Here is a 27117-nt window from a genome sequence, read left to right on the forward strand (position 1 = left end):
ATATTTATTGACATTATTACAAAATATTGTTAACAACAACTATGTGTTTGATTATGTCCCTTTCCCCCACTCTTTGTATATTGTTCATCTTCTAATAAGTTGTCTGGGGCAAGAACTGCATCTGCCTAGCACAATGGGAGCCTGATCCCAGTTAGGGCTTCTAGAGGCTCCTGTAATAAAAAACCGTAATAATAAACAACAGAGGTAGGATACTGGACTAGATGGGTCAATGGGCTGCTTTGGCATGGCATAAAGGTGGGACAAAATGACCATCACAGGCCATCCAATGGTTGGGTGTTGGCAGCAGCTGGGGTAGCTGAAGATGCTGGACCAATGACCACCTGCTAAAGCAGGATGCTGATGTTGAGGGACCTGTAGTTTGCTCCCCTGTGGTCTAGCGATTGCACAATGCACCGAGGTCCCCTCCTCATGGCTGGGTCAGTCACGGCCCTGGCTTGGCTCCCCAAGGTGCTGTCCCACCACATTCTGCCAGGCATAGGTGACACGTAGGCAAGGCCTGCAGGGTCAAGTCCCCCCCCCCATTTCTGCTTGGCCTGGCGGGGGGATGAAGGGGGCTCTGTGCTTTTCCCGCTGTGCCTGCACCCCAGCCCGCTCCTGGCAGCCGGGTCTGGGCAGGGCGTGGAGGGGGCGGCACCAGCCACTTCTCATGCCAGCTGCTCGGTGGCTGCCTGCGAGAGGCTGGTTGAGGCGGCAGCGGCTTCCGTACCCCACCCGGGCCTGGCTGCCGGGGCGGGGGCCGAGCGAGCCCGAGCCCTTCTCCCCCCAGCACGTTTCCGGCTCGCTCGGCCCTGGGCCCGGGGGGAGCGGAACCCCCCGCGTCCGGCTAGGGCTGGGCAGGGACCGGACATTGCTGCCCCGCGAGCCTAGGGGGAATCAGGAGAGTCAATGCAACGAGGGGGGTCTTTGACAAGGGCAAAATGGCGCAGCCTGAAGCAACTCGCCAACCCCCACCACAGAGCTAGAGCCGTTTCGCTCCTCGCTCGGGGATTGGGGAAGCCCTGGTCGCCGGATAGAGTCCATATGTCAATCAACCCCTTCGACCCGCCCCTGAAAGGCGTTTGGCCTACCCACCGGAAGTCACCTGGCCGGTAACTAGGAGGCTGCCGCGGCGCGGGACTGTATGCTGCTGCCGGTGTTGCTGTTGCCACGTGCGCGTTGCACCCGGGACAGGTGCGTGCGGGGGGCCTAAAGAGGCCGCAGGGTGGCTGCCTGGGGAGGAATCAGGTTGGCCTTCCGGGAGCCGTTTCTATCCCGCCATGCATTGCGGCACCATAGCGTCCACTCCCCCCTCTATGGTTCGCTTGCTGGTGGGCCACGCGCGGGCCCGTTAGCCCCCTGGGCACGGAGAAGAGAGGAGGGGCGGGGGGCTCTGCTGGGCCGCTGCCCCAGGGGCGGGGGGCGGCTCTGCGCGAGCCCGACTGTCCCGCGCGGGGAGGGGAAGGGGCTGCGCAGGGGGGGCGAGCGCAGCCCGCGCGGATACTGCGCGGCCCTACGCCGCTATCCGGGCCCGCGAGGGTGAGGCTAGTAGTGCCAGGGGCGGGGGAACGAGAGCGCTGGAGCAGCGCGCAGTGACCGGCCCGGGTGGGAGGCCGCTGGTAGCTCCCTTAGGGGGAAAGGCCTCGGGACAGCGACGGGCCTGTGTGCGATCCGGGTTTGCGCTGATCCCCCGGCGCTAGCGGGTTCCCAGCTGAGGGGCCTCTCCCAAGCTTGTCCTGCCCCGGCTGGGAAGTTTTTCCTGCTGGTGAGATGTGACCCGAGGTTGAACTGAAGCCACCACCCTCAAGGGGAAGAGCTCGGTGCCCCTTTGCTGGCCCAGAGTTCGTGTGTCTGATATAAAAACTGGCATTGGGCTCTGCTAGGAGTAACTCGGGGTAGACAATTATTTTTTGTCAAGGTCCAAATTTCTTCATGAAGGTATAGCCAAGATACAGATTACAGAGAAGAAAATAATAAATCGCCAATAATGATAAATAAATAAAAAATATTTTGGAGGTCTGTTCAAAGGTGACTGGTAGTCCGGATATGTCCCACAGTCTGCCTGTTGACTACCCGTGGAGTAACTAATCCAAACTGATTTTCCTATCCCGTTCCGTGCTACTCAGTTTTTGTCCAAGTCCCTTTCCTGTGTTGTCAGGTTTGACTTATCCAGGTGCAGCAGGGAAATCTTAAAATACATACAACCCTAATTTCTCTCCTCTGGCAAGTCAAACGCTAGAAGAAAAATCTTTAGGGGACCTCAGATGGCAGCAGGAGAAAAGAATCTATCACCCTAACTGCTTAGCTCAGTAATGACATTTTAATAGGTTAGCCCATCTCTCTCCTGTGTTTGGAGCTGTATTTAAGCTTTCGTGGTGGTAGGTAGGAGGGAATGTATCTCTTTGTGGGGGGAGGGGCAGAGGTTGGTTGGCACTAGCCTCTAAGTACTGTATTACAAATGATTGGCATTTCTACAGATGTGGAAAAAAGCCCAGAATTGTTAACTACCTAACATTGGGGCATGTGAGCATCTGGCATATTGTAATTAAGGATCAATTTATGTTAACTACAGTATCTAATTTAGGGATTTGTAATGTGCCCATCACCTTAATAGCTATTTCCAACTGCTTTTAAAAAAAAAAAGCAAATGATTTTCCTTTGTTCCTATATGTGGGGGATCATATTTTTAGGGGGGGGGGATTAGACAGTGTGGGTTCAAAGGGTTGCTCCTGAGTTTGCACGAATGAATGCCATTTCTTCCCCCCAACCCACAATTGAAGATCACTTTTATGTGACAATGGCCAGGTGGCATCTTTGACAGTGGCCTAATCTTTCCTTTAGGCAAGTAGTGTAGTGGTGCAGAATCTTCTGGATGAGCTAAAAACCAAAGTTCCCGTCAGTCATGCTCTCTCAGGAGCCCTTCCTTTCACAGCCAGCAGGGGGGACACATCCTCACTAACACTTGGACTTGTCTTGTGGATGTGCCATCAGCAATGATGATGATCCCTTTCTTAGCTGTCATATTGGGTAATACTTAGAAGCCCAGTTGCTAGGCACTGTGCATGTGTATAAAGAAGAGATGATCTTTGTCCCAAAGAGCTCATGATTATAGAGGATTGAGCTGGAGACTTGAATGGAAAAATAGAAAGTTACCATTTGGGGTTCACTGGGCAGGACCTCTAGCAAAGTGAATCTAAAGGATCATTTTGCTCCATAGCTGAATCACATGAGTTTTTGATTGAACCTGCCAGATTTTATAGATATTCCATGCGAATGAAGTGCCTACAGTGCAGGAACTGAACGATTTCCCAGACACCGCACCCAACCAAGCTGTCAGAGGATCCTAGGCCCACCCCGATCTGAAAGGGTCCTTCTGCTTTTAGGGTTTATCTACAGTACAGAGCCTTGGCCTGCATAGGGAGTTTTCCTGGCATAGCTACACTACCTCCCCAAGCAACATTAATTATGCCAACAGAAGCATGCTTCTGTCAGCATAGTTGCGTGCATTCTGGCGGATTTGCCGGCATAGCTCTATCAGCTGGATGTGCGTGGTTTTTTTTTTTTTAATTTCCCTCCTCCCCCCACTCCTAGCCGACATAGCTATGCTGGCAAAACTTCGTAGTGTAGACCAGGCCTTATTGGCCCTCTGCTCTCTTTCTCCAGGGACACTTGCTACTAGCCACCATGTTTGTTCTAGTGGAGATGATGGATACGGTACGGATTCCTCCGTGGCAGTTTGAAATGAAACTCAATGACTCCATTGCCGAAGAGCTAAATAAGAAGTTAGCTAACAAGGTAAAGCTTAGAGCACTGAACACATGAACCAGACTTTTGTGCAGCTGTGGGTGACCGTGTAAGCAGCAAAACATTAAATTCAGAATGGTTTGGATATGAGGACCATTACAAAGACTGAAAACTACCTAAGGGACCATCTACAAAGGGTAATGATCAAAAATATAGAGTTGGAGAAGGTGATGGCTCTTGCGTTATTTAATGTGATCTCAAATTATGTAGAAGAAGGAGGGTAAAGAGCACAGTAATGATATTCCAAGGGAATACTGAACTGAGAAGGATGCCAGGTGAGGCAGAGAAATAATGAAGGGAACTTAGAGTAGTTGGCAGGAGTAGGAAGTAGCAATAGGAGACTCAGCCTGGAAAAATGCAAACTTACTCATCTTGGAGGGAGAAATACCTTGAAGGCAGTAATGTTGAAAGAAATCATGGGGTGATAGTATTTCACTGCTGTGCACTAAGCATTTGAAATGTGATCTGGCAACAAAAAAGCTGATGAGATTTGGTACAGCATATAAAAAGGCATCATACCACAGACCAGAGAGGTCCCCCCCCCCCCCCCCATATATAGAACTGCTGGGACTATGATTAGAATGCAGCATTCAGTTCTACACAGGTAACTGATAAACTGAAAGGAGTTCAGAGAAGAGCAACAAGAATGATAGGGGCTATGAAGAGTGACTTATGTGGAGAGATTATTAAACATGTCTCAGTTGGCCACCAGTGACTTGAGATGGGATGATGTCTACAAGTGTTTGAACAACCAAGAAAGAGGGGGAATGTTCAGGGCAGGGATTTGGAGCAATCAAATTTTTGAATTGCTCCACTCCGGCTCCGGACAAAAACCTACTGGTCCGTGCTCCAGCTCCAGGCTCCGCTCCAAAGCCCTGGTTCAGGGTCTTTTGTGGGTTGGGGACTTGACAAGGATAAAACTAAGCAGAACTGAACATCAGAAAAGATTTCTGATAGGCTGAGGAACAATCTCCTAAAGGAATGGCAGAAGCCCCATTGTTGGGACATTTAATACACTGTAGGGAATCATCTTCCACTGATAGGGATGAATGGGCAAGTTGGGACCTACTAGGTCTCTTCTATTTGTAATTTGGTTTGAGAGGCAGCCCCAAGCCCATAGGGTATACTGACATCTTTACTATTTTCAGTATTTTGAAAATACCTATGTTGTATGATATAGGCAAGCTCCTTCTGACCTGAGTATCAACTGATGGGTCTAGAGTTAATGGTGGGTGTAGCCTGATTTGGGGGGGGAGGGGCGCTTTCTTCACCTGCGCTGTCTTCATGACTTCTGAGTGAAGCATGTCTCTTACAGAAAGGGATTCCAGGGCATGACTACCCAGCAAGGGGAGTTTCTGGCCTTTGGAACAGCTAGTTCTGGAAATGCTGCATTTCTCATTCAGTGGGGTGGTGTTTATTTAAGCCACTCATAGGGCTCACTTCTCCCATTTTCCCATCTTTGGCAACCTCCTAAAAGGCTCAGGTTGCAGCAGTGCTGTTTCTGGAGTAGGTCAACACATGCCCTCCGATACCTCTGAGAAAGCCAGAGAGGTCCCTAGAAGGTGATGATGAGTGCGCGCTGTCTTTTCCCTGCAAGAGCTGAGGCCTGCACCTCTACAGTGCTCTGATCTGATGCACATGGGTCTCTTGTCCAATTCCTCCTGTGGCAGTTCATCTGGTTGGCCATTTGCATGAGCTTCCTGCTTTAAAAACTTGTGTGTGAGAGTGGCGAGGGGAAGAGATTTGAGGGGATTTACAACTTCAGGTTCAAGGGATTTATTGCTCATTGGCTTTTCTCTGAACAGGTTGTGTACAATGTTGGCCTCTGCATCTGTCTGTATGACATCACAAAGCTGGAAGACTCGTACATATTTCCTGGGGATGGTGCATCGCACACTAAAGGTCTGCTACTGCTTTTCCTAAGCTGTGTGGTTCTCAGGATTCTTCCAGCTCTCTAATTATCCTACTAGGAAGGCTGCAGGAATGGTTCAAGCCTCACAACCTTAATTCTACCCGGGTAGAGGTCCCAAGAGGAGCATCACAGGACATCATCTGTCCCTGTCAAAAGCTGTTGTTTTCTGTGTGCTCACTGCACTTTAAATTGGCTCACCTGTTCATACCCTCTGAGCAGCACCATTGCTGTGGGAACTACTTGCTGCTAGTTGGACAAAAATGTGTAGGGAGGCCTCCAACCCCATTGCCTCCTCTTGTGATTTGCCTGAGGGACTCCTCACGGTGGGGATCCAAGGGGGTGGAGTGAAGGTTATGTTGTGTGGGAAGTATGGCCTTAATTGCATTTCCTGGCTTTCTGATGTTTGAGGATTTTTTTTCTTGTAGTGCTAACATTAGCACCACACTGCCTTGTTCTGCAACATTTGCATTTTGAGAACTTAAGCTCTCCCATACTGGAAGGGCAAGAGGTGCACAGGAGAGTGTTGAGCACCTGCAACCTCAATTCTGTATTAACAAAGGCTTTTTTTGCCTGTGACTAGTTAAGCCAATTCACCTGTGTTCCAGAATAGTCACTGGAGTGGGCTTTACCCCCACCCTTCCATTGGACAGAGAAAACTATTTCAGTATCTGTCCCTGAGTATTGGGTAGCCTGCAGTAGAAAATGTATACGACTCTTGGGCATGTTGTAAGCGGTAGAATTTATCATGCTTCTGAGCATTGCTCGCTACCACTATCCTGCTGCCTGCATCTCAGCCACTCCTTAAGGTAAATACCATCTATTACAGAAAGCATCTGCAGTGCCCCTCTGATACCCACAGTGTCCCAGTAGCCAGGCGGGTTCCTAATCAGTAACAAAGGGTTGAGACATCAAAATGTTTGTGGTGAGAAAAGTGACACTGTCCAAAATTGGCCTTTCCAGATGTGTGTCCACTTTTGTTCCCATCACCACAGTCTTATCTGTTTAACTTACACTGGAGAAAGACTTGGTTTGGTTAGTATCAGCCCTTCAAAAGAGCAAAGCTGGGTTACGTTCTGCTTTGCCAATCATCAGAATAACCAGCCAGGGGTTTGGATTCCAGGAGCTTTATTGTGGGGGGTGACCTAAGAAGCAGAAAGAGAATCCGTCTCAGCAGGTAATCCCCCACCCTGGTCACTTTGCTTGTATATTATATCTCTTTCACCATCCCTTCCTCTAGTTTTTTAATTCATAAGGTCTTTGGGACAAGCACCTGTCTCTTTGTGTCGAGTGTCTAGCATACTTGCAGTACTCCCACAATCTAATATATAGTAATAAATATTGGTATAGAGATTGCTGGGGCAGCCTATCCGAAATTCTGTGATAACTTTAATTCTCTCTGTTGGTTGTAACTACTTTGGAGCAACTTCTCCCATCCCTTTCTGGGCTGGAGAAACACCTTTTATAAAAATAAGTAAATAAATAAAAGGCAGCTTCAAAGATAATATTTTGAAGTTTACTTCTGGAATCAAAATGGGAATTTATCTAAAATTGAGCCTCACTAACATCTCTGCTATGTTGCACTGCTGTGCATTGTCATACAACTACACCTCTACCCCAATATAATGTGGTCGGATATAACGCGAATTCGGATAGAATGCGGTAAAGCAGCGCTCCGGGGGACAGGGCTGCTTTACCTCGTTATATCCGAATTCGTGTTACCGCAAGCGGTTCCTCTGCGCCCACCCGTTACTTGCTGTGGCCCTCCCCAGGGCCCCCCTGCCCCAGCTCACCCCCGTTCCGCCTCCTCCCATGAACACGCTGCAGCTCCGCTTCTCCCCCCTCCCTCCCAGGCTTGCCGCGCCAATCAGCTGTTTGGCACGGCAAGCCTGGGAGGGAGGAGAAGCGGAGCTGAGCTGCATGCTCGTGGGAGGAGGAGAAGCGGAGCGGAGGTAAACTGGGGAGGGGAGCAGTTCCTCTGCGCCCCCCCCCCCCTTACTTGCTGCGGCCCCCCTGCCCCAGCTCACTTCCGCTCCGCCTCCTCCCACAAGCGCGCCACAGTTCCGCTTCTCCTCCCTCCCAGGCTTGCCGTGCCAAACAGCTGATTGGCGCGGCAAGCCTGGGAGGGAGGGGGGAGAAGCGGAGCTGCGGCGCGTTCATGGGAGGAGGCGGAACGGGGGTGAGCTGGGGCGGGGGGGCCACAGGGAGGGCCACAGCAAGTAACGGGGGCGCAGAGGAACCGCTCCCTGCTCCAGCTCATCTCCGCCTCCTCCCCTGAGCACGCCGCCGCCACTGCTCCGCTTCTCTCTTTTCCCCCACCGCCCCCTCTTCCAGGCTTGCCGGGCCAAACAGCTGATTGACGCGGCAAGCCTGGGAGGGAGAAGCGGAGCGGCGGCGGCGCGCTCAGGGAGGAGGCGGAGGTGAGCTGGGGCAGGGAGCGGTTACTCTCCCTACCCCGATATAACGCGGTCTCACCTATAACACGGTGAGATTTTTTTGGCTCCCGAGGACTGCGTTATATCGGGGTAGAGGTGTATTGCAGTCCATCTCAGTGCAGCTGCTTTTCAATGGCAAAGTGCATTATTTAGGCAGTGTGGTCTAGTGGCTTAGGCCTTGGACTGTGACTCGGGAGACTTGGGTTCTATTCCCAGCTCTGTCACTGGCCTGCTTGGGCAAGTCACTTCCACTCTCTGTGCCTCAGTTTCCCCTTCTGTAAAGTGGGGGATAATGATACTGACCTTTGGGAAGTTCTCTGAGATCTGCTGATAGGATCTTGGTGGTATTTATTTGTACTGTAGTAATGCCCAATAGGAAGAGCAGGGCCCCATTGTATTAGGCAGAAAGAAAGTCTCTGCTCTAAGAAGTTTACAGTCCAATACAAAAAATAACAAGCAAGTGTGGCAAACAATAGGCCGGTGAGTGTTACAGTAACAAAGTTGTGCAATTACTTAGACCAGTTATATGCACACCACATGATTCCTGAGAACTTAAAAGTATTGTGGGAGTTTGAGTGTGCTGATACTGTTGGCATGGGGATAAAAGCTGCTAAAGAAACATCAGATACAAGATTTGGCGGGTGTGGGGTAGATTTTTATTTTATTTTATTTTATTTTTAAATGGCTGTTACCCAGAGGAAATTAAGTATGTGACTTTCTCAGACCTAGTATCTTTGCTTCGTTCCAGTGCATTTCCGGTATGTGGTATTCCATCCCTTTCTGGATGAGATTCTGATCGGGGAGATTAAAGGCTGCAGTCAGGATGGAGTTCATGGTAAATTACAACTTCTAACACTAGGGAGACTATAGCTGTCAGTGTTGAATCCAGCATCCTAGGCTATGAGATGGATTTGAGATACAGAGATGTTCAACCCCAAGTCATTATTTCTAGTTTGGCTTGGGTCAACAGTAACTAAGGCTAGGTCTACCCTTGCAGAGTTTTTTCACTGACAGTTTTGTCGGTGATAGAAGAGCACTAAAAGAAAAGTGCTGGTTTGTGTTCACATTGTTTTCCACAGGCATCAGAGCGTGTTTACATATGCAGCACTTGCATCGCAGATGAGAGGAGCGCACTGTGGTAGCTGTCCCACTATGCACTGCTCCGGGACACAAAGCAAATCATTATTGTGGAAGGGGTGGATATGTGTGTGTGACAGCTGCCAGAAGCAACCAGTCCCGGGGGAGGGAGAGACCCCAACCTCAGCCCCGGCCTCCCTCCCTGACTCTGCACAGCACATTTTGTCTGCCTGCCTCTGTTCGCATTGTGGGAGGCAGCAGGAGCATTCCACAAAAATGATTTGTTTTGTGTCCCGGAGCAGTGAGAGCACAGGCTGTCAGAATGGAGCTAAAGGGGGAGGGGCGCATACCTGCAGGCAGGACTGCTGTTTCAAAGAGCGACCACTCCCGCTCTGCATTGTGGGACAGCTCCAGAAGGCAATTAGACCCGTAAAAGCAATCTAGAGTTTTCACTGGCACATCAGTGCAAAAAGCAAAAAAACTCTCATTGGGGTGGTTTTATTTTTGCACTGAAACTCAGCAGTTTCAGCGCAAAATGTGGATTTCCAGTGAAAATGTGGATTCCAGCAAAAACCTGACAGGGAACAAGAGTGAAATGAGTGTGGGAGCAATCTTGGGGCTAGTCTACACTGGCAACGCTAAAGCACTGCTGCGGCAGCGCTTTAACGTGGCTTGTGTCGTAGCTCCCAGCGCTGGTGCACTGTCTACAGTGGCGCTTTACAGCGCTGAAACTTGCTGTGCTCGGAGGGGGGGGTGGGAGGGGGTGTTTTTTCACACTCGTGAGCAAGAAAGTTGCAGCGCTGTAAATTGCCAGTGTAGACAAGCCTTTAGTTAAATTGCTAGTTTCAGACTGGGGGCAGGTGTGGGCCCTTTTGCTTGAGGGTTTTGCCCAGACCCACAAACCTCCTTTATTCAGTCCTGTATGTGCACATCCCAGAAGAGCTTGGATCCACTAGATTGTGCAGGTGGATAAAGCTCACTGGCGGATGGAGGCATAGGTTTGCTTTGTCTGGAATTCCTTTAGCATGGCTTCTGAGAGTCATTTGGTTAAAAGGGGTATATTATCACCGTAAATCACATTGGTCAGAATTCTCTTGCCTTCTATGATTATGTGCAGTGTTTGTGACCCCTCCCTGTATCTAAAGTTAGTGAAAAAATTGTTTACTTTGTGGATTTGACAGTAATTAGTTTATGGTCAGGGTGTCACTATCCTTTCTTGTTTTGAGGGACTTTCTCACAGCAGCTGAGAGAGAGAAACACTTAACAGAAGAGTGGGACTGTAGAGCTATAGATCTGCTAGGGGGACTTAGGCAGGCACAACAACTGATTTGCTGTACTTCACAAAAAAAAAAAAAAACGTCAAGCTGACATTATACCACTTTAATGTACTCCATCACTGATGGCAAGATCCTTTTCTTCCTAATTTGATTCTTTGCTTTGCAGTTTCTCTTGGTTTCTTCGATGACATTGTCATCCCTCCAGAGTCCTTGCAGCAGCCAGCTAAGTTGTATCCTCTAACCATCTTTCACATTGACTTTTTTCTTTTCTTTTTTTTTTAAAGAAAGGAGGGAAGTGGCTACAGTTCTTGTCACCTTAACCCTTGCATGCCCCCTTCTGTACTATAAAGAGACTCGGGGACAGCAGCTGGAGTATCATGCCTGGTCCAGAGTCCCATGCAGTCAGGTATCGGTGTTAAACAGCTAACCCCTTTGGGGTCACACCAAGTGGGTCTTGTAGGGTTACTCTGCCACCTGTTAGAAATGAATGGCAAAGTCACCTAAACAGCTGGGGGGGAGGAGGGGTTTCTACAGCATAGACATTCTCCAGTCTTGTAACTTGCCTCCATCAGTGGCCTGCCCAACATGATGCACTTGGCCAATTCGGTAGATGGTGGGAGAATTCTTTCTTTTTTTTTTTTTTTTTTTTTGACTCCATCCCAGGTGACTATCTTATGCCTTGGAGCATGAGCACTGATTATCCTTTTTGCTGCTGTAAAGCTAAGATAAAAGGGCCTGGGTTTTAGAGCTGCTTGGAGAAATGTGGTGCAGTTTGAGAATGGGTGAAGAGAGTGAATCCTGGGATTCAAACCACGAGCCTCCTGCTCAGAGGGCTCTTGGGGAGAATGGACTATTGAGTGAAAGAAAACCACTGGATTCTCATGATTTGTTTTACTGCCTTGACTTGAGCTTGCCAGCGATGAAGCAGAGCAGGTCTGGGTGTGGGAGTATGAGACAGAAGAAGGAGCTCATGACCTGTACATGGACACGGGGGAGGAGATCCGCTTCAGGATAGTGGATGAGAGCTTTGTTGACACATCTCCTACAGGTCCAAGCTCCACAGAGGCCTCCACCTCTGGTGCCACAGAGGAGGTACAGAAGAAGGAGGCACCCTACACTCTAGTGGTAACTATGTATAATTCATACAGCACCATAGATGTGCATGGCATTTTAAAGAGACAGTGCCTCTTCCCCAAGTAGCTTACTGTCTAAATTAGAGATAACACAGTGAAGGATGACAAAGGTGGGGGATAAGGTTACTGAGATCAGCGTTACTAAATATGTATCTGGTGTCTTTGTCATTGTAATAAACATTGGGATGAAGTTCTGAGGAGGGGGCTGAAGGCAGCAAGTGAGGTTGCTTGGTGCACATGGAATAGAAGTGCACCTATTGCTGCACAATAGCCTTGTGCCAAACAATCTCTTCCCCTAAAGAACTTCTGATCTAAAGGCCTGTGCACAGCAGAAAGGCAAGACTCTAAATTAGTGCTGGTGCTCCCTTAAACTGCACCTTCCCAGTGATGGAGTGGGGTATTTGTGTGTGGAGGCTGGACCTCTGAGGGTCATTGTGAGACAGGGAGGAAAGGAGGATTCCAGTAGATACTCAGATATTCTCCCTCCTTTGAATACACCCACCCACCCCCAGTTGACCGCTAAGTTGGATCAAACATTCACTCTTATCTACTTGCCTGTGAACCTTCTTAAATTCTCATCTCATTCTTTTTCCTTCTCTCTGGACAGGGATCTATCAGTGAGCCTGGCCTGGGCCTCCTCTCGTGGTGGACAAACAGTTAGCAGCAGTCAGAACTTGTTCTGCATGGACCCTACAGGATGGATGCTTTCAGAGATTGCAGGAGCCAGCTGATGCTCTGCTCCCCTCCAGGCAGTGGACAAGAAAGCAGGGCTTCCATGTTCCTGTCTTTGCTCCCCACCAGTTCGAGCTGACAACTGCCAAGAAATACCTCTGTTAGAACTGTACAAGTAAAACTACAGACATGGAAGGGCTGCCCTGTTACATGAGCCCAGCAGCCACAAACCCATCTGGGACTTTGACATCCTGGAAAGCAGAGCAAAATTGGGTTCAAATGCCAAAGAAAGTCTCTGCTGTCTTGAAAAAGAGCAATCTGAGTTGTTATAGTGGCAGGACAAGTGGTGCTGTCTGGCCAGAAGAAACTGGTAATTTTCTACCACACCCAGTCTCCTGGCTTGAGAAATGTAAGGAGAGGTATAAGCAAAGGCCTGTCTCTCCTTTAGTGGAAGTGTTCATATCTCCTTGGCACAAAACAAGGTGCTGCTGCTGTCTCAACATGAGAGAAAACCGCAAAGTATGGGAAAGGGATACGTTGGCTCTTAAGCCATTTTAAACCCTGGTGATGAAAGGATGGGGAAGGCTTTGAGAGCTGGGGTTAAGGATGGGAATCCAGCCCATAGAGGACTCACTTCACTGTACAAGGGAGCTGGAGTTCTATTACATGAATTGCCATGAAGATGGAAGGGTGACTGCTTACTAGGAAGCAATTTAGCTTCTGTTTCTAATCCTTTGCTGTCCTCTGAAAACAACCACCTGCTATGGTGCTGAAGTGAGATGCTGTAATACAGTGGATGGACTGTGGTTTTATGCAAAACAAGCTCAATTCTATTGGTGGCTTGGCTGAAATGGTCACTTAATTTTAGAGGAGAGGCCATATTGTTGAGTAAAGCCATATTTCCAATCCCTTAGGGGGCAGGAAGGCTGGTTTTAATATTAGATGAATAAATGTTATTACTGGCCATACACAACCCAGCTTCCTATCAGGAAAAGACAAACCCAGGCTCCTGCAGCTTGGGATGCTTACTCCATCTTGATGCAGATACTTTCTGGTTTCTACTTTGAGGAACAGCATTAAACACACAGGAACCAAACTCAATTACTTTTGCTGACAGCAATGAAAGGAAAGCAGGGAACAAAAAGTTAGTGGGAGTCTGTGCAGGGCAGGGAGCCAGGACTGTGATGTGTTTTGCATGATTAAATAGCAGCCATTTTGGGGGGGTAGAATTCCATTGGATGGTGGTTCTGCTGATCTCAAACCATGAATGCAAAGCTTAAGTCACTGGAACCATTCTTACAATATAATTACAGCCCCTTAGTTCTGAGCTTGGCTACTGCTGGTTCATAGATTTAATCAAAAAGAAGTCTAGAATTCATCTTCTCTCAGCCATCTGAATTCATAAAGTCCCCTCTGTGCTGTCACCAGCTTCTCTAATGAAGTATAGCAACACTGACCAACCATTGCTCTATGGTAGTGTGATTCTAACAGGGCTGCTAAGGGGAAAGAAAGGTATGGGTATTTTACAGAACTTTATAGCTTGGAGCACAGGAGGAGCAGATTTGAGCATGTTCTAGGAAGAGGCTTCAAGGAGGAGAGGATGCTCTTCATAGAGACTCATCTTTATATTTTAAGGCACTTTGGCTATGTGAAAACCATGGATTCCAAGTAGCTGAAGTCTGACCAATAAAAACTACTGGTGGTGTTAGTCTCATACACTAGTTATTGCACTGTGGCCTCTATGCACACATGGCCACGAACAACTAGCAAGTTACAGCACTGGCAGTGCTGTCTCATCTATTATACCCCTCTGAGTTCTGAGGCTAGATTGAAGCTTGCATTGGTGCAGTGTCAGAGAAATGGAAGAGTTCTCCAATTTTCAGTATTTTGGAATGAAATTGAGGCAATATGTGCTAGTATACACCTAGCAATTCCCAGAGTCCCAGCATGCACTTTTCACCCCAGCTGTGTATTACTGCTGTTCCTTTCAAGGGCAGCAATAAATTAAGGGGGTAATTGGAACTACACAGTTGAGAGTTGCTTCCCGCTAACACTTGCTGCAGTTGGGGCCCTTCTATTCCCAGTAAGTGAATTTCAGACCCCATTCTAAAAAAAAAGTCTTCCACTTGGCACTGCATGTATACTTTTACTCTGCTTGCATATGCCAACTACCTGACACATACCATTTCTCCTCTACAGTCCTAGGTATTTATGCTCATACCATCTGAAAGCCTTTCACCTACTTAAATACAAGTGATCTCTGGACCTATTCACCCAGTGAGTGAAGAATCAATTAGTTAAGATTTGCATGTAAGTAAGGGGTGAGTGGCAAGGTCCACTGTTCTTGTCTCCTCTGGGTGAGTGTGCTGTACTACTCTAGGTCCTGGGAAAGAGCTGCTCTCCTCACAAGCCTCCCCCATTTATGTCATTGTTCTGGTGGACTATAGCTGGTGTAGGAAGTCAGAGATGAGGTCTTAGGCCAATTCCAAAGAGGAATTGGAGTATCAGGACAGACTTGATCAGTAGGGCAGGGGGAAGGTGTAGTTCATGGAGATTGGAATTGCTGAACAGCAAGATTTCTGCCTGTAACAGCTTTTTGCAGGGTGGACGAATTTATTCCTAGGAGAGAAGTGCAACAGCCAGTTGGGGAGGTCACACAGATGGATCACAGTGTGCAGCTCTCTGCTTATTCTCCATCCTATCATTTGGCCAGTCACAGATGGAAGTGGGCTTTTAGGGCATAAACTGACATGCACAAGTGCAAAAGGAGACCAAGGCTGTGCACTGACAATTGGAGTGCAGATGCCCTTGAGAGTAGAGGATGGTGTGAAGGCAAGTTGACAGCTTTTTTGGAGTCACATAGCCCCACCTTCAACCTCTTGAATGCAGAGAGTGGTTGGTGATCAGAAATATCAATACAACAGTTCAAACTAGAGATGTCCATCACAATCTTTATTTTGGATTTTATATTTTCACAAGAACCAAAAAGTCCTACTTTAAATTTCTTCAGCCATCCATGAAATGATTGGGCAGAAAAAGCCAACTGAGCAGTTATCTTCAAAAATAAATACAAGTGAAATCTGAACCAAAGAGCTGGGGAATTTGGAAACCAAGACGCAGCAAGGTGAGCTGCACTCCCTGTTCAGTGTCAGTGAACTAATAGTTACAAAAAAGAAGCTATGGTTACATTTGATCAGACATTTATGTTCAACAGCCATGGAATTGCACTTTTATTAAGATGTCAGAGCCAAGTCCACTGGGTATATGTGCAGCTGTTTCAGTGTTGCTGCATCTCCTTCATTCTGTTCAGGGCACTGCCCGCCTGGAACCATTCTATCTGCGTCTCATTGAAGGTGTGGTTCAGCACGATTGTTTCCTGACTCCCATTGGGATGCTTGATGATGCATTTCAGGGGCTATAGAGGGGAGAGGAGGGAAGCAAAAGATTGGAGTTTACATTTTCTCCTTTCATGGAGCAACATTTATAAGAGAATGCAGGAAAGTCTTTACTAGAAAGTCTATGACCCTACCCTGTTGAAAGGGTTAAAAGGAATCACTTAAAGGAGAACACTGAGCCCCTGATAGAGGAGTGAGTGACCCCTTCAGTTTAACAATTTCTAATCCAGGGGTTCTTTAACTCAAGTGCCCTATAGACACTGCCTCTTCCATCTGCAATCAGGTAGCTCAATTCTCCCATTTGCAATCCCATAACACTCCCCTGTAACAGACTGCTGTAGCTGCCACTGAATAGCAATAACTGAAGTAATTTATTTTTACCTCATCCTCAATGGAGAGAGGCAGCAGGAATTGAGGCCAGCACCATGAGTGAGAGTCAACTCTCTGGACCACCAGTAGGTCCAGAATACCAGACTAGACTATATGGACCCTTCAGATCTGGTTGGCAATTCCTATATTTGTAATTACTCCATTCAGAACACTAGGCCTGGCTTCCACCACTCCCTCTAAGGCAGGGGTTCTCAGACTTCATTGCACCATGATCCCCTTCTGACAACAACAGTTACTACCCAACCCCAAGATGGGGGACTGAAGCCTGAGCCCACCCAAGCCCCTTTGGCCCCAGGGCTTCAGTCCCAGGCAGGGAACCTGTAAGCTGAGCCCTGTCACTCAGGGCTCAAGCCCTTGGGCTTCTGCTTCAGCCCCTGGCGATGGAGCTCGGGCTTTGGCCCTGGGCCCCAGCAAGTCTAAGTCAGCCCTGGTGACCCCATTAAAATGGGGTTGTGACCCACTTTGGAGTCCTGACCCACAGTTTGAGAACTGCTGCTCGAGGAGCAGAGTTAGTCATAACCCTCCCTCCCCCTAGAAATCTCTCTGATCCCTGGGAGTTTGCCCAGTGGAAGCAAAATGCAACTCATTGCTGCAATAGGAAATCCAACCAGTTACCTTTCCAGGTGCAAAGTCTGCCAGACCCACAATACTCAGCTTGTCCACAGGATGAATCTTGTTGTAGTCAGCTGGGTCAGCAAAAGTTAGAGGCAGCAGGCCTTGCTTCTTGAGGTTGGTTTCTGTAAATAAGACCGCAAGGGTTCACCACCCACCACAAAGGGTATAGGACAGTTTAGTGAGCCTGGCATGGGGGATAAATAACATCCCACATTTTAGGTATTGCAGCATAATATACTGACAATGCAATGGCTGCCCCTCAGGCAATGGTAGCTCCATAGCCAGTGCTCATTTTATCCAGCAGCTCTCACTTCTCTCTTCTGAGCAATGAAATGAAGGACAGGAGTAGTCTGCTGACAAGCATCAGGAAGGTATCGTCCTCATTTCCCCCTTTCACCCAAGAGTGTTGGCAAGTGGACAAGGAGGAGCATTGTTAGGTGGAAGGGAAGTTTGCAGGGAACGTGATGGATAAGCTCAGAATCACAGAGGTATAAGAACATCCACCATACTGTTTGATACTTGAATATCACAATCAGCAGCTGTCATGTGTTTCTACAGTGCCTTGCACAATGCAGCTGGAGCCCCTAGGTGCTACAAGAGTACAAATAAATATTGATACTAAGTATATAGGGACTTCCAGATCTTGTGAGTAATGAGATTTCGCAGATGTTTCCACCACAACAAAGTTGCTTGACCAAGAAATGCATGGTTCAGATTTGGAGGCCTTGGTGTATCCTGATTAAACAGGACATTGATCCTTCTATAAGTTTGCCCCAAACTATGCTTGGCTTTTCTAGGGGCAGTGTGGTAACATTTTATCTGGTCTTTAAGAGTACGGTCACAGATCTAAGATCCAGCACACACTGTGAAGAAGTTGGGGAGGGAAGCATCCAGAGACACACCCAACTCTGTTCCATTGCAGATCCTACTGAAAAAGCTGAGACCGTTTAAGGTACATTTTCAAAAAACAGATAGAAACAACAGACACAGGTGGAGTTTCAGTAGTACACAACTTTCTGAATGATTGCATTATATCTGCCACCATTGGTTTAGTAACTCTCCTCAAACAGCCAATTGCAAAAGATCTAGAAGTCACTATCTGCTATCCCACCTCACCCCCTGCACCCCTTTGTTGCTTGGAGTCTGCCAAGCAGTGAAGCATGTGGCATGTGTTTCTTATATACCACATCTAAGAAGAGTACTTCTAATGGCTTTCCAGGCAAGAAACTGATGGGAATGCAATAACTTAGAGACTTTATAATAAGATGGATGTTTGTAAGCTTTTTGGGTCATCTTTATCCCTGTTGGGAGTGGACTTCAATGGAGCTTCCCTAGGGAGGTGTAAGTGTGGGTGTGGATTCATAGATTAAGGTCAGAAGGGACCATGAACTCATCTAGTCTGACCTATATAGCACAGGCCACAGAATTTCACCTAGTTACCCCAGTATTGAGCCCCATGACTTGTATTTAGTCAAAGCACAACTGCCAAAAATGCATCCACTCTTGAAGACATCAAGAGATGAAGAATCCACCACTTCCCTTGGTAGTTTGTTCCAGTGATTAATCATCCTCACCGTTAAAAGTTATGCCTTTCTTAGTTTGATCAGCTTCTAGCCATTGATTCTTAAGCCTTTCTCTGCTAGATTAGTCTTTTAGTATGTGATTTTTTTCCCTCATGAAGGTACTTACAGACTTATCAAATCACTTCAGTCCTTGTTTTGGTAAGCTAAACAGATTGAAAGAAACACCGTATAGTAAGACAATGGCAGGCAGGACACCAGACTAGATGGACAATGGATTTGCTCCAGCAAATCCTGTTCTCTTCATGCCCCCAGTACTGAACACGTCAAGGAAATAGGGTCTTCCAAGCCATAAGGAAACCTCTTATACACCACACAGTATCCAGGTGCTGGTGGTGGTACTCACCATGAATCCTGGCAAAGCTCTTTGTGATGATGGCTCTGCCTCCCAGGTGACGTGGTTCCAATGCTGCATGTTCCCGACTCGATCCCTCACCATAGTTTTCATCCCCAACAACCACCCATTTGATGCCATTTTTCTGTGACCAAAAGCAATGCAAATAATTTTATATTACACACAGAAATTATGTTGCGAGCATTAAGGTTGCAAAGCCAAGCACTCAGAAGTTAAGATATGCCAAAATAAAGGTTACCTGTGCATGGTCACACTCATCTTCCATTCCTTAGTGCTCTATGGATTAAAAAAATCTGCTGAGGAGTGTCCTCTAGAAGGCTCCTTTAACTCCCACATTTATCTGTCGCCCATCCTATTAAGAGCTATATAGAGAGCTAGGTATTGTCATCCTTGGCCATGGAGGACTAACTGGACAATGGATTTTGGAGACCCTAGATATTGCTTAGCCTCCAGGGTGGAGTTTCAACCACAACTCTTCCTGAATAGTCCCCCAGTGCCATTGTCTGTCCTGTGGCAGCCACCCTGCCGGCAGAGGCAACATAAGGTAGACATGGCACGTTCCTGGAACTGCTCCCGAGAGCCGTGATTCTTCTGGCAGATGGGAAGTTAACCCATGGGCACTTGTCGAGCTGTGGGGAATAGGGTGGTAAGGGCATTTTCTCTAACAGTTTCCATCATCCTCAAGTTCAGCAAGGAGTTTTCAAAGAATGGAGGGGGCAAAATGTTTGATAATTTTCTAAATAATATCAATCAGATTGATCATACAGATGGAACAAACTCCAGTGAAGAGATTCCACCATGGCTTGAAGACACAACTGTGCTCATAAGGGCAGCAGGGACTTGAGCAGCATTTCCAGTGTCTCCCTTCAGTTTGAGAGTTCTGGGTCACTAGGTATTCTCTCCTCCAGGGAGGGAGAGGAAAATGGTAGTTACCCCACACAATCTAACTAGAGTGGACCCCTGGAAACAGCCCAAAAACTGAGAGGACTAGTAAAGAGCCAATTCAGTGGTGAGGTATGGTGTGACCTCTACTGCAGAATAGCATGAAGCATAGCACCCTCTCTGTAGCTTTTCAAACCAAACAGCTAGTCAAAGTTTGGGAGCTGGAGATGTTCCAGTTAGGAGCAGAAACTGGTGATAGTCTGGGATTTCTTGGATGCAGTTTTGTACATTCTTTATTTATAGCATCCTGTCTCTCTGAATGCAGAGGGAATCAAGCTGCAGGGAACACCTTTTGCTCACCACACCAATGCCACTTGTTCAGCTTGCACCCCACCCCTTACACAAAAGCTTCTCCCTAGGTTTCTTCCAGGGCCAGAGACCGTGCTTTCAGCTGCTCTTTCCTGCTGCCTGTTTCTGCCCTGACTGCCTTCACTACTCAGCAAACCCCCTCCACCCACTCAGTCCAAAAACTCCTAGGTCAGTTCACAACCTCCTTTTGGCTTAGGTGTGGGGCTTGTGATCAATTTAAAGTGACAGGTATATTAGCTACATTTGAGATCTAAGCAGTCACCAGTACCTCTCACCATAACACATCCAGATACATCCACCTCTAACGTCAGAGGGTAAGGTAGGAACTCTCACCTTGTAGTAGCGGGCTGTGTCTGGGACTGGCCCAAACTCCTGGTTTAATGCATTCCGCACTGAGTTGGCCTTGCCATTCTCAATATTGATGGCTCCAATCAGCAGGTTGTTGGAGATATTGTCCAGATGGCCACGGAATTTGAGCCATGGACCGGCTGCAGAGATGTGGTCGGTAGTACATTTCCCTTTCACCTGGAGTGCAGCAAAAGAAACTAGATGAAAGTCTTTCCTCGCTCAGGGAAGGATGCTGTAAGGACTGACTTTGCATTTCTGGAGCACTTTTCATTCTGAAGGATCCTAAAGCCCTTTAGAAGCCATGTATGTGAGGACATCACACCTGATATGGAATCACAGCCATCTCTGGGACAAAATGCAGCAATCATTCTGCATCTGCAATGGAGGGTAAGGGAAGAACATCTCTATTTGAAACTGCTGGAAGAATTTTAGGAAGGCAGAATTCCAAATTGGAATTGAGCCATGACACCTGACCCAACCACTTTTTCACACTTCACACAGCAGTGGGTTCATTAGGAACCAAAAGCAATCAAGTTCTCGGTGTTATATTTCATCCAAAAGGCAGCACAGCGCCCCTTAACTTCATAGTGGGGCACTGGTTCAGTAAGGAATTAGAAGGAATAGTGCCCACCTGTTGAGTCACCAACCCCACTTTCCACAGCACCTGTTTTTTCTATGAAGGTCTCCAATCCAAGTACTGAAATGGTCCAACCCTTCTTGGCTTGTAAGGATGAAGCTCACAGCTCCAAGATAGATTGTTAATATTGCTGCTGGTCTCAGACTCCCAGAGTGTTAGTCAAAGGAACCCTTCATGATTCAGATTTTAAGGGCTAGCATCAAAAAGCTCTGGGATGAAACAAGAACAGCACAACCTGGTGGTAGCATTTTACACCACAACACTGGCTGCCAAGGAACCCAACGTTCACTTCCTGCACCAATGGGAATTGGGAACATGCTCCAGGAGGAGTGCACAGATCGTAAAGGACTGCATTTTCAGAACTCCCCTTGCTAATTGGGAGTGTTCACTCTTCCTTTAGAGCAATCATGAAAAGCTCCATCTGTCACACCCGATTAAAATATAGGAGCAACGTTTAGCTTTGTGAAGGGACTTCTATCCATGACATGCAGGACAAGAAAAGCAGAAATACAAAAAAAAAAGAAACAAAACACTGTTTGTGGTGGGGAGGGGAGGAAGTGCCTGAGGCATAAAAACTTCTCCCAGAAAGGAACGACAGGAAAGATGGAACGCGCTACAGAAGTGCCCTCGTTAGCTTTCTGCGGCAGGATATTACTGGTGCAAACAGAGGAGAGATTCAGAAGAGGATCAGACACTTCTCTGAATAGTAAATAAAAGTGGCACTAGCTGAGGTAGGCTAATAAATGACATAGCCTTATGCTTCAGGATATGAATTGAGCAGCTGGCAGTCAAGACGACATCTCCACCCCATGGTTATGCAGCTAAATGTATTATGGGGCTGTACGACTTCCTCTAAAGTAACCTTGCAAAACTAATAGGGGGAGGGAGGGAGAGAGAAGAGTGAGAAGCGAAATCAGCACAAAGAAAACAAATCACTCACCCACCCTTTCTGTGATGGAGTGAACATCTGCTTTATACACTTGTCAAAACTGCTAATCTGAGAGGGTCATTAGAACCTTGCACAGTTTCTCTACCAAGTCAGGTCACCCAAATCCCACAGTTGCTTTATGGATCTGTTCTAGAACTACCTGGAGTCCTTTCAGATCTGAGCTCCAATCTACCCCCCATTCCTGACCTTGATGAGGATCAGCATGTCTTCCAGATCCTTGCCATCCCACTTATCAAAGGGCTCAAGTAACTGCAGGCGCTGGCTGGTGGGGCTTACATCTACATGCTGCCCACTTCTATCTTTGGGGGGATGCTGATAGGTGTCCTGGCCTGGATCAAACTCCTGTCAGGGAAGAAAGATCGAGAGTTCACTACCATTCTCTTCAACCACACTCACAACAGCATTTGAAACAAAAACAAGCAAAGTTCTTGTATTCACATAAGGCCAGAACTTGCGTTTCAACAATGGGAATCAAGTGGTTGTTTGTATATGAGAGGTCTTCCATGAACAACACCCAGTTTTCTTCCTCTGTGCCACCCTCTACTCCCACAGCAGGGTGGTCCTCCCCCCAAACTACATTTAATCAAGCAGTAATATACATTTCCACTGATGTTACATGCCTCCCCCTTCATCCCCACTTGGCGGAAAGTCAGTCTACAAGACAAATGTTACCAGTGTGGGCAGCTCATCTGCATCAGGTGCTTCTAGTTTAAACTTCTTTCCATCGGCTCCAGTCAGGGAGTCCGTCTCAGGGTTAAATTTCAGGGTTCCAGCAATAGCCAGGGCTGTGACAATCTGAGAAAGTATACAATCGGTCTTAAAAGTACATTTTGCTCACTTCATCTCTCTGATTTTAAAGTCCTACCCCCAACTCTGCCATACATTAAAGTCTCAGACCCAGAAGTCATGGTGCTTCCAAGACTAGCAATAGGGACGCTGCCTGCAGGGAGATGGGAACTCAAATGTATTTGTCTTGGGTATCACAGTGAAATGAAATCAGGCCAAGACAAATTAATGCCAATCTCTTCAGTAGCCCCAAAACTAAAGGACTACATAAACATGTTTAATTGAACAATGTAGTTATGAGGCAGAGTAGGAAGTTACCACCCCTGAATTACAGCAAGATTTAGAATCTGTTTGGGGATTGTAGATGGTCCAAGAATTCATCTTGATAGCTCTTTGGGCAACCAGACTATTGATTTCTCAGTGAGCATCTTATACTGAGAGAATCAAAGCCAAAAGTTTACAATGGCCTTCAGGGGCCTCTTCTCACATCCCAGAGCATTTGGAACATAGTTAAGTCCAGTCCATATCAGGGCTGCCAATTTCTCTTCCCAACCCCACCCAGAAAGCAGGACCTTCTCTAAAGACAATGTAGTCCCAGGAACTGAATTCCCACAGTCATTCCACTGGTCCAGCTCCCTCCTGCCAGCCTGTGTACTGTACCTCTGGAGAGGTCACAAATGCATGCGTCTCTGGGTTAGCATCATTGCGGCCTGTGAAGTTTCTGTTATAGGATGTAACAATTGTGTTCTTCTCTCCTTTCTTGGTGTCTTTCCTACAAAGAAATGCAGAGGAACAAATGTGCTTCGCTAACGCCACCAGATGGTATGTTGCTTCTAGAGATTCTTCTAGAATCAGCAAGATGTTAAAGATCCCCTAGGTCTGGCTTTTGTGGCATCTTCCAGGTGGAAGAGATCACACAGTACTTTGAGAGCCATCAGGTCAGTGCTCTGACCTAACATTCCCTCCCAGGAGTATAGGTTATAGTGTGCAACACTGAATGAGCCACTGCTGAGCAATGATATTTGATATTTTACGGGAGGTTGAGCTCTCCACATCTCTGTGCTACTCAAATGATAAGTCTAGCAGCACACAGTATCCAGAATGGGCCGCAACGCTACTCCAACCCTTCGGAATGAAGATGTGAACACAAGACTCTCCAAACCCCTGTGCCACTGGCTCTCCCCACCTATACAAACACAGGATCCAGGTCAAATGTCACCCTTTGGTTTTAAAAACCAAAAACCCAGCAGAGCCTTAACTCCATCCTCTCACACATACCTTTTCTCTTTATTCACCTCCTCTGCCCCTTCCTAAAATATGGCCACTCTTCTCAAGAGTCTTCCCCACTGCAATTCCTAGTATCCCCCCCACCTCATGTTAAATCTCAGCTGAGACGTTCTCTTGCCTGTAACTCTTCCTTTCTCTCCTATTATTGATCATCTGTGGCCAAAATGCGCCAGTTTATTCACTTGGTATTCTTAATATTGAGAGCTTCTGCTATGCCAGTCAGTCTTATTGGGCGTTTCAGGATACCAGTTTGTATGAAAAGTGAGATACGAAATAAAGCTGTAGAAGGGATTTCCTCGTGTTCATTCCCCCTTACCTGTCCCACTGCCCAATGCATGGCCCACAGGCATTGGCAAGAACCACCCCTCCAACATCCCGCAGGATTCCAGCCTGGGGGAGGGAAGGAAGAACAAAGTTACTCAGCAGAAAAAGCAACCCAGTAGTCTGCATTCCAGCCTTTCAGCGTGCAGTTGCCATGTTTCTGGCAGGAGAGACGTCACTAACTAGGGCACCTCAGCCTGAAGCCATGTATTAGCTTCCCCTTTCAATTCCTGTGTACTTCATTTGAGTCATTTTGAAAGAGAGAGAGTTTAATCCAGGAAAGGCTGTAAATTAGTACTGGGGAAGGAGAGGTGGGCACTTGTACTGCTGCTGCCCATCCTGTACTGGTTTTAGAAGGTTTTGCCTGCCAGTCCATACCTTGCACTAAGTACTAAGTTCCCTTGACCAGAAGCCACCCCTTAACTGTTGGTACACTCCCTAGTTTCCAGATATAGGATACCTGGGAGCAAAGCATTTTACAGACACTGGGAGTGGGAAACAAGGGACCAGTTCAAAAGCCAGCGGTTGTGGGCAGAGTTGTTATGCAGAGGCTTGGGATACCCATCAAGAGATTGCAATGGGCAGTGTGAAGACTGAAGTGTTGGGAGAGGCATCAGGTATGTGGAGTGGGGAGTTTACACACAGGTGTACACATTCAAAAATGAAGGCTGATGTGGCAGGTTCACTAGTCCCAGTTTGGATGGGACAGCCTTGGATTTTATTAAGCCGTGGAACTGGTCAGAACATGGGTTGTCCCCCCCCCCCCATGCCTAATCAGTTTCTCCCCCCACCCCATCACAATTGGTTTTGATGGAAAGTTTTCAGTCAGCCTTACTAAGCCGTCTTGGGGAGCTTTTATGCTGGGACTCTGGCAGTGGGAAGTGGTTGTGTGTCTGCAACGTTGCCGTCTCTACTCGGGCAGCTCCAATCCCTGCTGGCTGCTTCAATTTCACAGTTCCAGCCCTGCTGTTTTGAGCACAGGAGCACCATGCTGAGATAGTCAGGTAGTGGCAGCTGGCCCACGCCCTAAAGCTAACCCCTACATGTAGTTGGGAGCAGGAAAGGCAGCCAGCCCACCAGTGGGGAGATCACAGCAAGAGGGCTTCTAGAGATCAGCAAGAAGAGACTTTAAACTCTCCAGCACCTGCCTCCAGACCCTCAAATTCTTTGGAAAAAACCATTCCCGGAAAATAGTTCAAAAGACTCATTCCTCTGACAGTTAAGTGCCGAAGGGGTGCGGGCGCACATACTCACATAGCCATCTCTTTCAATGGTGGCTCGGATCTGCTCCGAGCCAGGTGTGACAGTGAACTGAGACTTGCATTTCAGCCCATGTGCTAGTGCCTGCTTTGCCACTGCAGCGGCGCGCCCCATATCCTCATAGCTTGAATTGGTGCAACTGCCAATCAGACCTGTGTGATTTTTGATGGATAAACAGGAAGCAGTTATTTCACTACCAATTATAGGTTCCTTTCCTCCAGACCTACCCATCAGTGCAGAAAACACAGGGACACCAATCTAAAGCCCCAACATACAAAAACAAAAGAGCTAGGAGTGGTTTCAGGTACTGCACCTACCCCAAATCTCCCAGCCAATTTCTTTGGTTTTATAACACTTTATGAATTTTAAAGTTTAAAGCTAGGAAGGACCTGATTGCCTGTCTACCACAGGCCACAGAATTTTACCCAGTTACCCCATTATTGAGCCCAATAACTCATCTGACTAAAGCATAACTTCATCTCTTGATGGCTTCAAGACGAGATAATCCGTCACTTCCCTTGGGAGTTGGTTCCAAAGGTTAATCACCCTCACTGCATCTTATTTCTAGTTTTAAGATGTGTGGCTTTAGCTCCCAGCCATAGGCTTTGTTGTGCCTTTCCCCACTAGATTAGAGAGCCCTTTCGTACCCAGGATTTTCTCCTTGTGAAGGAAATGATACACTAATCAAGTCACCTGTCAAGTTTTTTTAATAAACTGAACAGATTGAGATCTTTAAGTCTCACTATACGGCATTTTCTCCTTGGGTCTTCCTTGATTCTCTTGAATTGTGTTTGTCTCTCTCCTGTTGCTATGTGAGAGAATCACATGAACACAGGAAACAGACTGTACACCAGAGTGCTGTCAAATGCACAAAGTAAACAAATTAGGGGAAATTTTCCCAATCTCTCAGTTACAGATAACACCCCAGATCACTGTAACACTTCTCCAGACTGAAGTGTAATCTTTTGAAGGCCACAGTCTGAGTGACAGAGGAAACAGCCAGTGTGTTACTATGTTGAAAATGAGAGTACAAGACTCCAGCTCTGCTTTACAGCCAGCAGGTGTTAGAATGGGCATGCTGAGTTGGGGCAATGACCAACTCTTGGGGCTCAAAGGAGACCAGGCTGTGGAAGGGCAAGTTTAAAGGAAAGACAGGAGGTGGTTGAGAGAGTCAAGCAGGCCCAGACTGAACGGAGATGGCAAGCCACTTCCTCTTGAGGCAAGAGCAGTCAGTTCGCAAGGAAAAATGCAGGCCAGGAAACCGCCTACTCACCAACTCTAATATCCACTGGCCAGCCCTCCTTTTCTGCCACAGTGCCAACATCTGCCACAGGATGCGCCAGGTCTGGCGTGAAAGGCCCATTGATATGGGGTTTCAGCTTTAAGAAACAATGACAAGTAGCTGAGGGATTACACAAAGGCCAGAAAGGTAATGTTTAGCACGCACCCCTCCCCCCCCCCAACTCAACAAAATAAAATGCCTGTTTTACCCAATAATCAAAATAATTATAAAAATAATTGATTTACTCTTGACCTGGAGAGTCCTTTTAAAATGGAGCTCTCCATTATGAGCACCTCAGTAACAGGAAGAGGTCAACAAATTGAAGAGATCTCTCCTAAATTCTGGTGAAGGAAATAC

At 47.3% G+C, this 27117-nt stretch overlaps 2 protein-coding genes across 3 annotated transcripts in view; one reads left to right on the forward strand and one right to left on the reverse strand.

Annotated features, from left to right (window-relative positions):
• The first annotated feature begins 1087 nt into the window (after positions 1-1087).
• POLR3H (RNA polymerase III subunit H) lies at positions 1088-14013 on the forward strand. The gene is made up of 7 exons (XM_065407737.1): positions 1088-1191; positions 3661-3792; positions 5607-5703; positions 8894-8980; positions 10666-10729; positions 11417-11624; positions 12240-14013. The coding sequence occupies exons 2-7, from the start codon at positions 3682-3684 to the stop codon at positions 12291-12293; spliced, it is 621 nt and encodes a 206-aa protein (XP_065263809.1). The 5' UTR covers positions 1088-1191; positions 3661-3681; the 3' UTR covers positions 12294-14013.
• A 1223-nt stretch (positions 14014-15236) lies between these two features.
• The window catches only part of ACO2 (aconitase 2), a 32337-nt gene continuing 20456 nt past the window's right edge, over positions 15237-27117 (reverse strand). Inside the window, exons 9-18 of one of the 2 annotated variants that reach the window (XM_065399252.1) lie at positions 26752-26857; positions 25473-25630; positions 24214-24287; positions 23271-23382; positions 22497-22619; positions 22011-22166; positions 20224-20415; positions 18631-18763; positions 16705-16826; positions 15237-15719 (exon numbers count right to left, since the gene is read on the reverse strand). In XM_065399252.1, coding sequence (XP_065255324.1) covers positions 15582-15719; positions 16705-16826; positions 18631-18763; positions 20224-20415; positions 22011-22166; positions 22497-22619; positions 23271-23382; positions 24214-24287; positions 25473-25630; positions 26752-26857 — 1314 coding nt within the window. In that variant the 3' untranslated portion in view covers positions 15237-15581. Of the gene's footprint in view, positions 15720-16704; positions 16827-18630; positions 18764-18877; positions 18916-20223; positions 20416-22010; positions 22167-22496; positions 22620-23270; positions 23383-24213; positions 24288-25472; positions 25631-26751; positions 26858-27117 lie in introns of those variants that run through there. The other variant, XM_065399259.1, reaches the window with a different exon arrangement.

Source organism: Emys orbicularis, chromosome 1, assembly GCF_028017835.1.
Source record: "Emys orbicularis isolate rEmyOrb1 chromosome 1, rEmyOrb1.hap1, whole genome shotgun sequence".
In the NCBI taxonomy this organism is placed as follows: domain Eukaryota; kingdom Metazoa; phylum Chordata; order Testudines; family Emydidae; genus Emys; species Emys orbicularis.

What these genes read in the sequence shown, in the direction of transcription:
- POLR3H (XM_065407737.1), top strand. Translation starts at nt 3,682, where the DNA reads ATGTTTGTTCTAGTGGAGATGATGGATACGGTACGGATTCCTCCGTGG. An exon ending in TGGTGCATCGCACACTAAAG is followed by an intron (nt 5,704 to 8,893) that starts GTCTGCTACTGC and finishes GCTTCGTTCCAG; the next exon opens with TGCATTTCCGGTATGTGGTA. An exon ending in CAGTCAGGATGGAGTTCATG is followed by an intron (nt 8,981 to 10,665) that starts GTAAATTACAAC and finishes TTTGCTTTGCAG; the next exon opens with TTTCTCTTGGTTTCTTCGAT.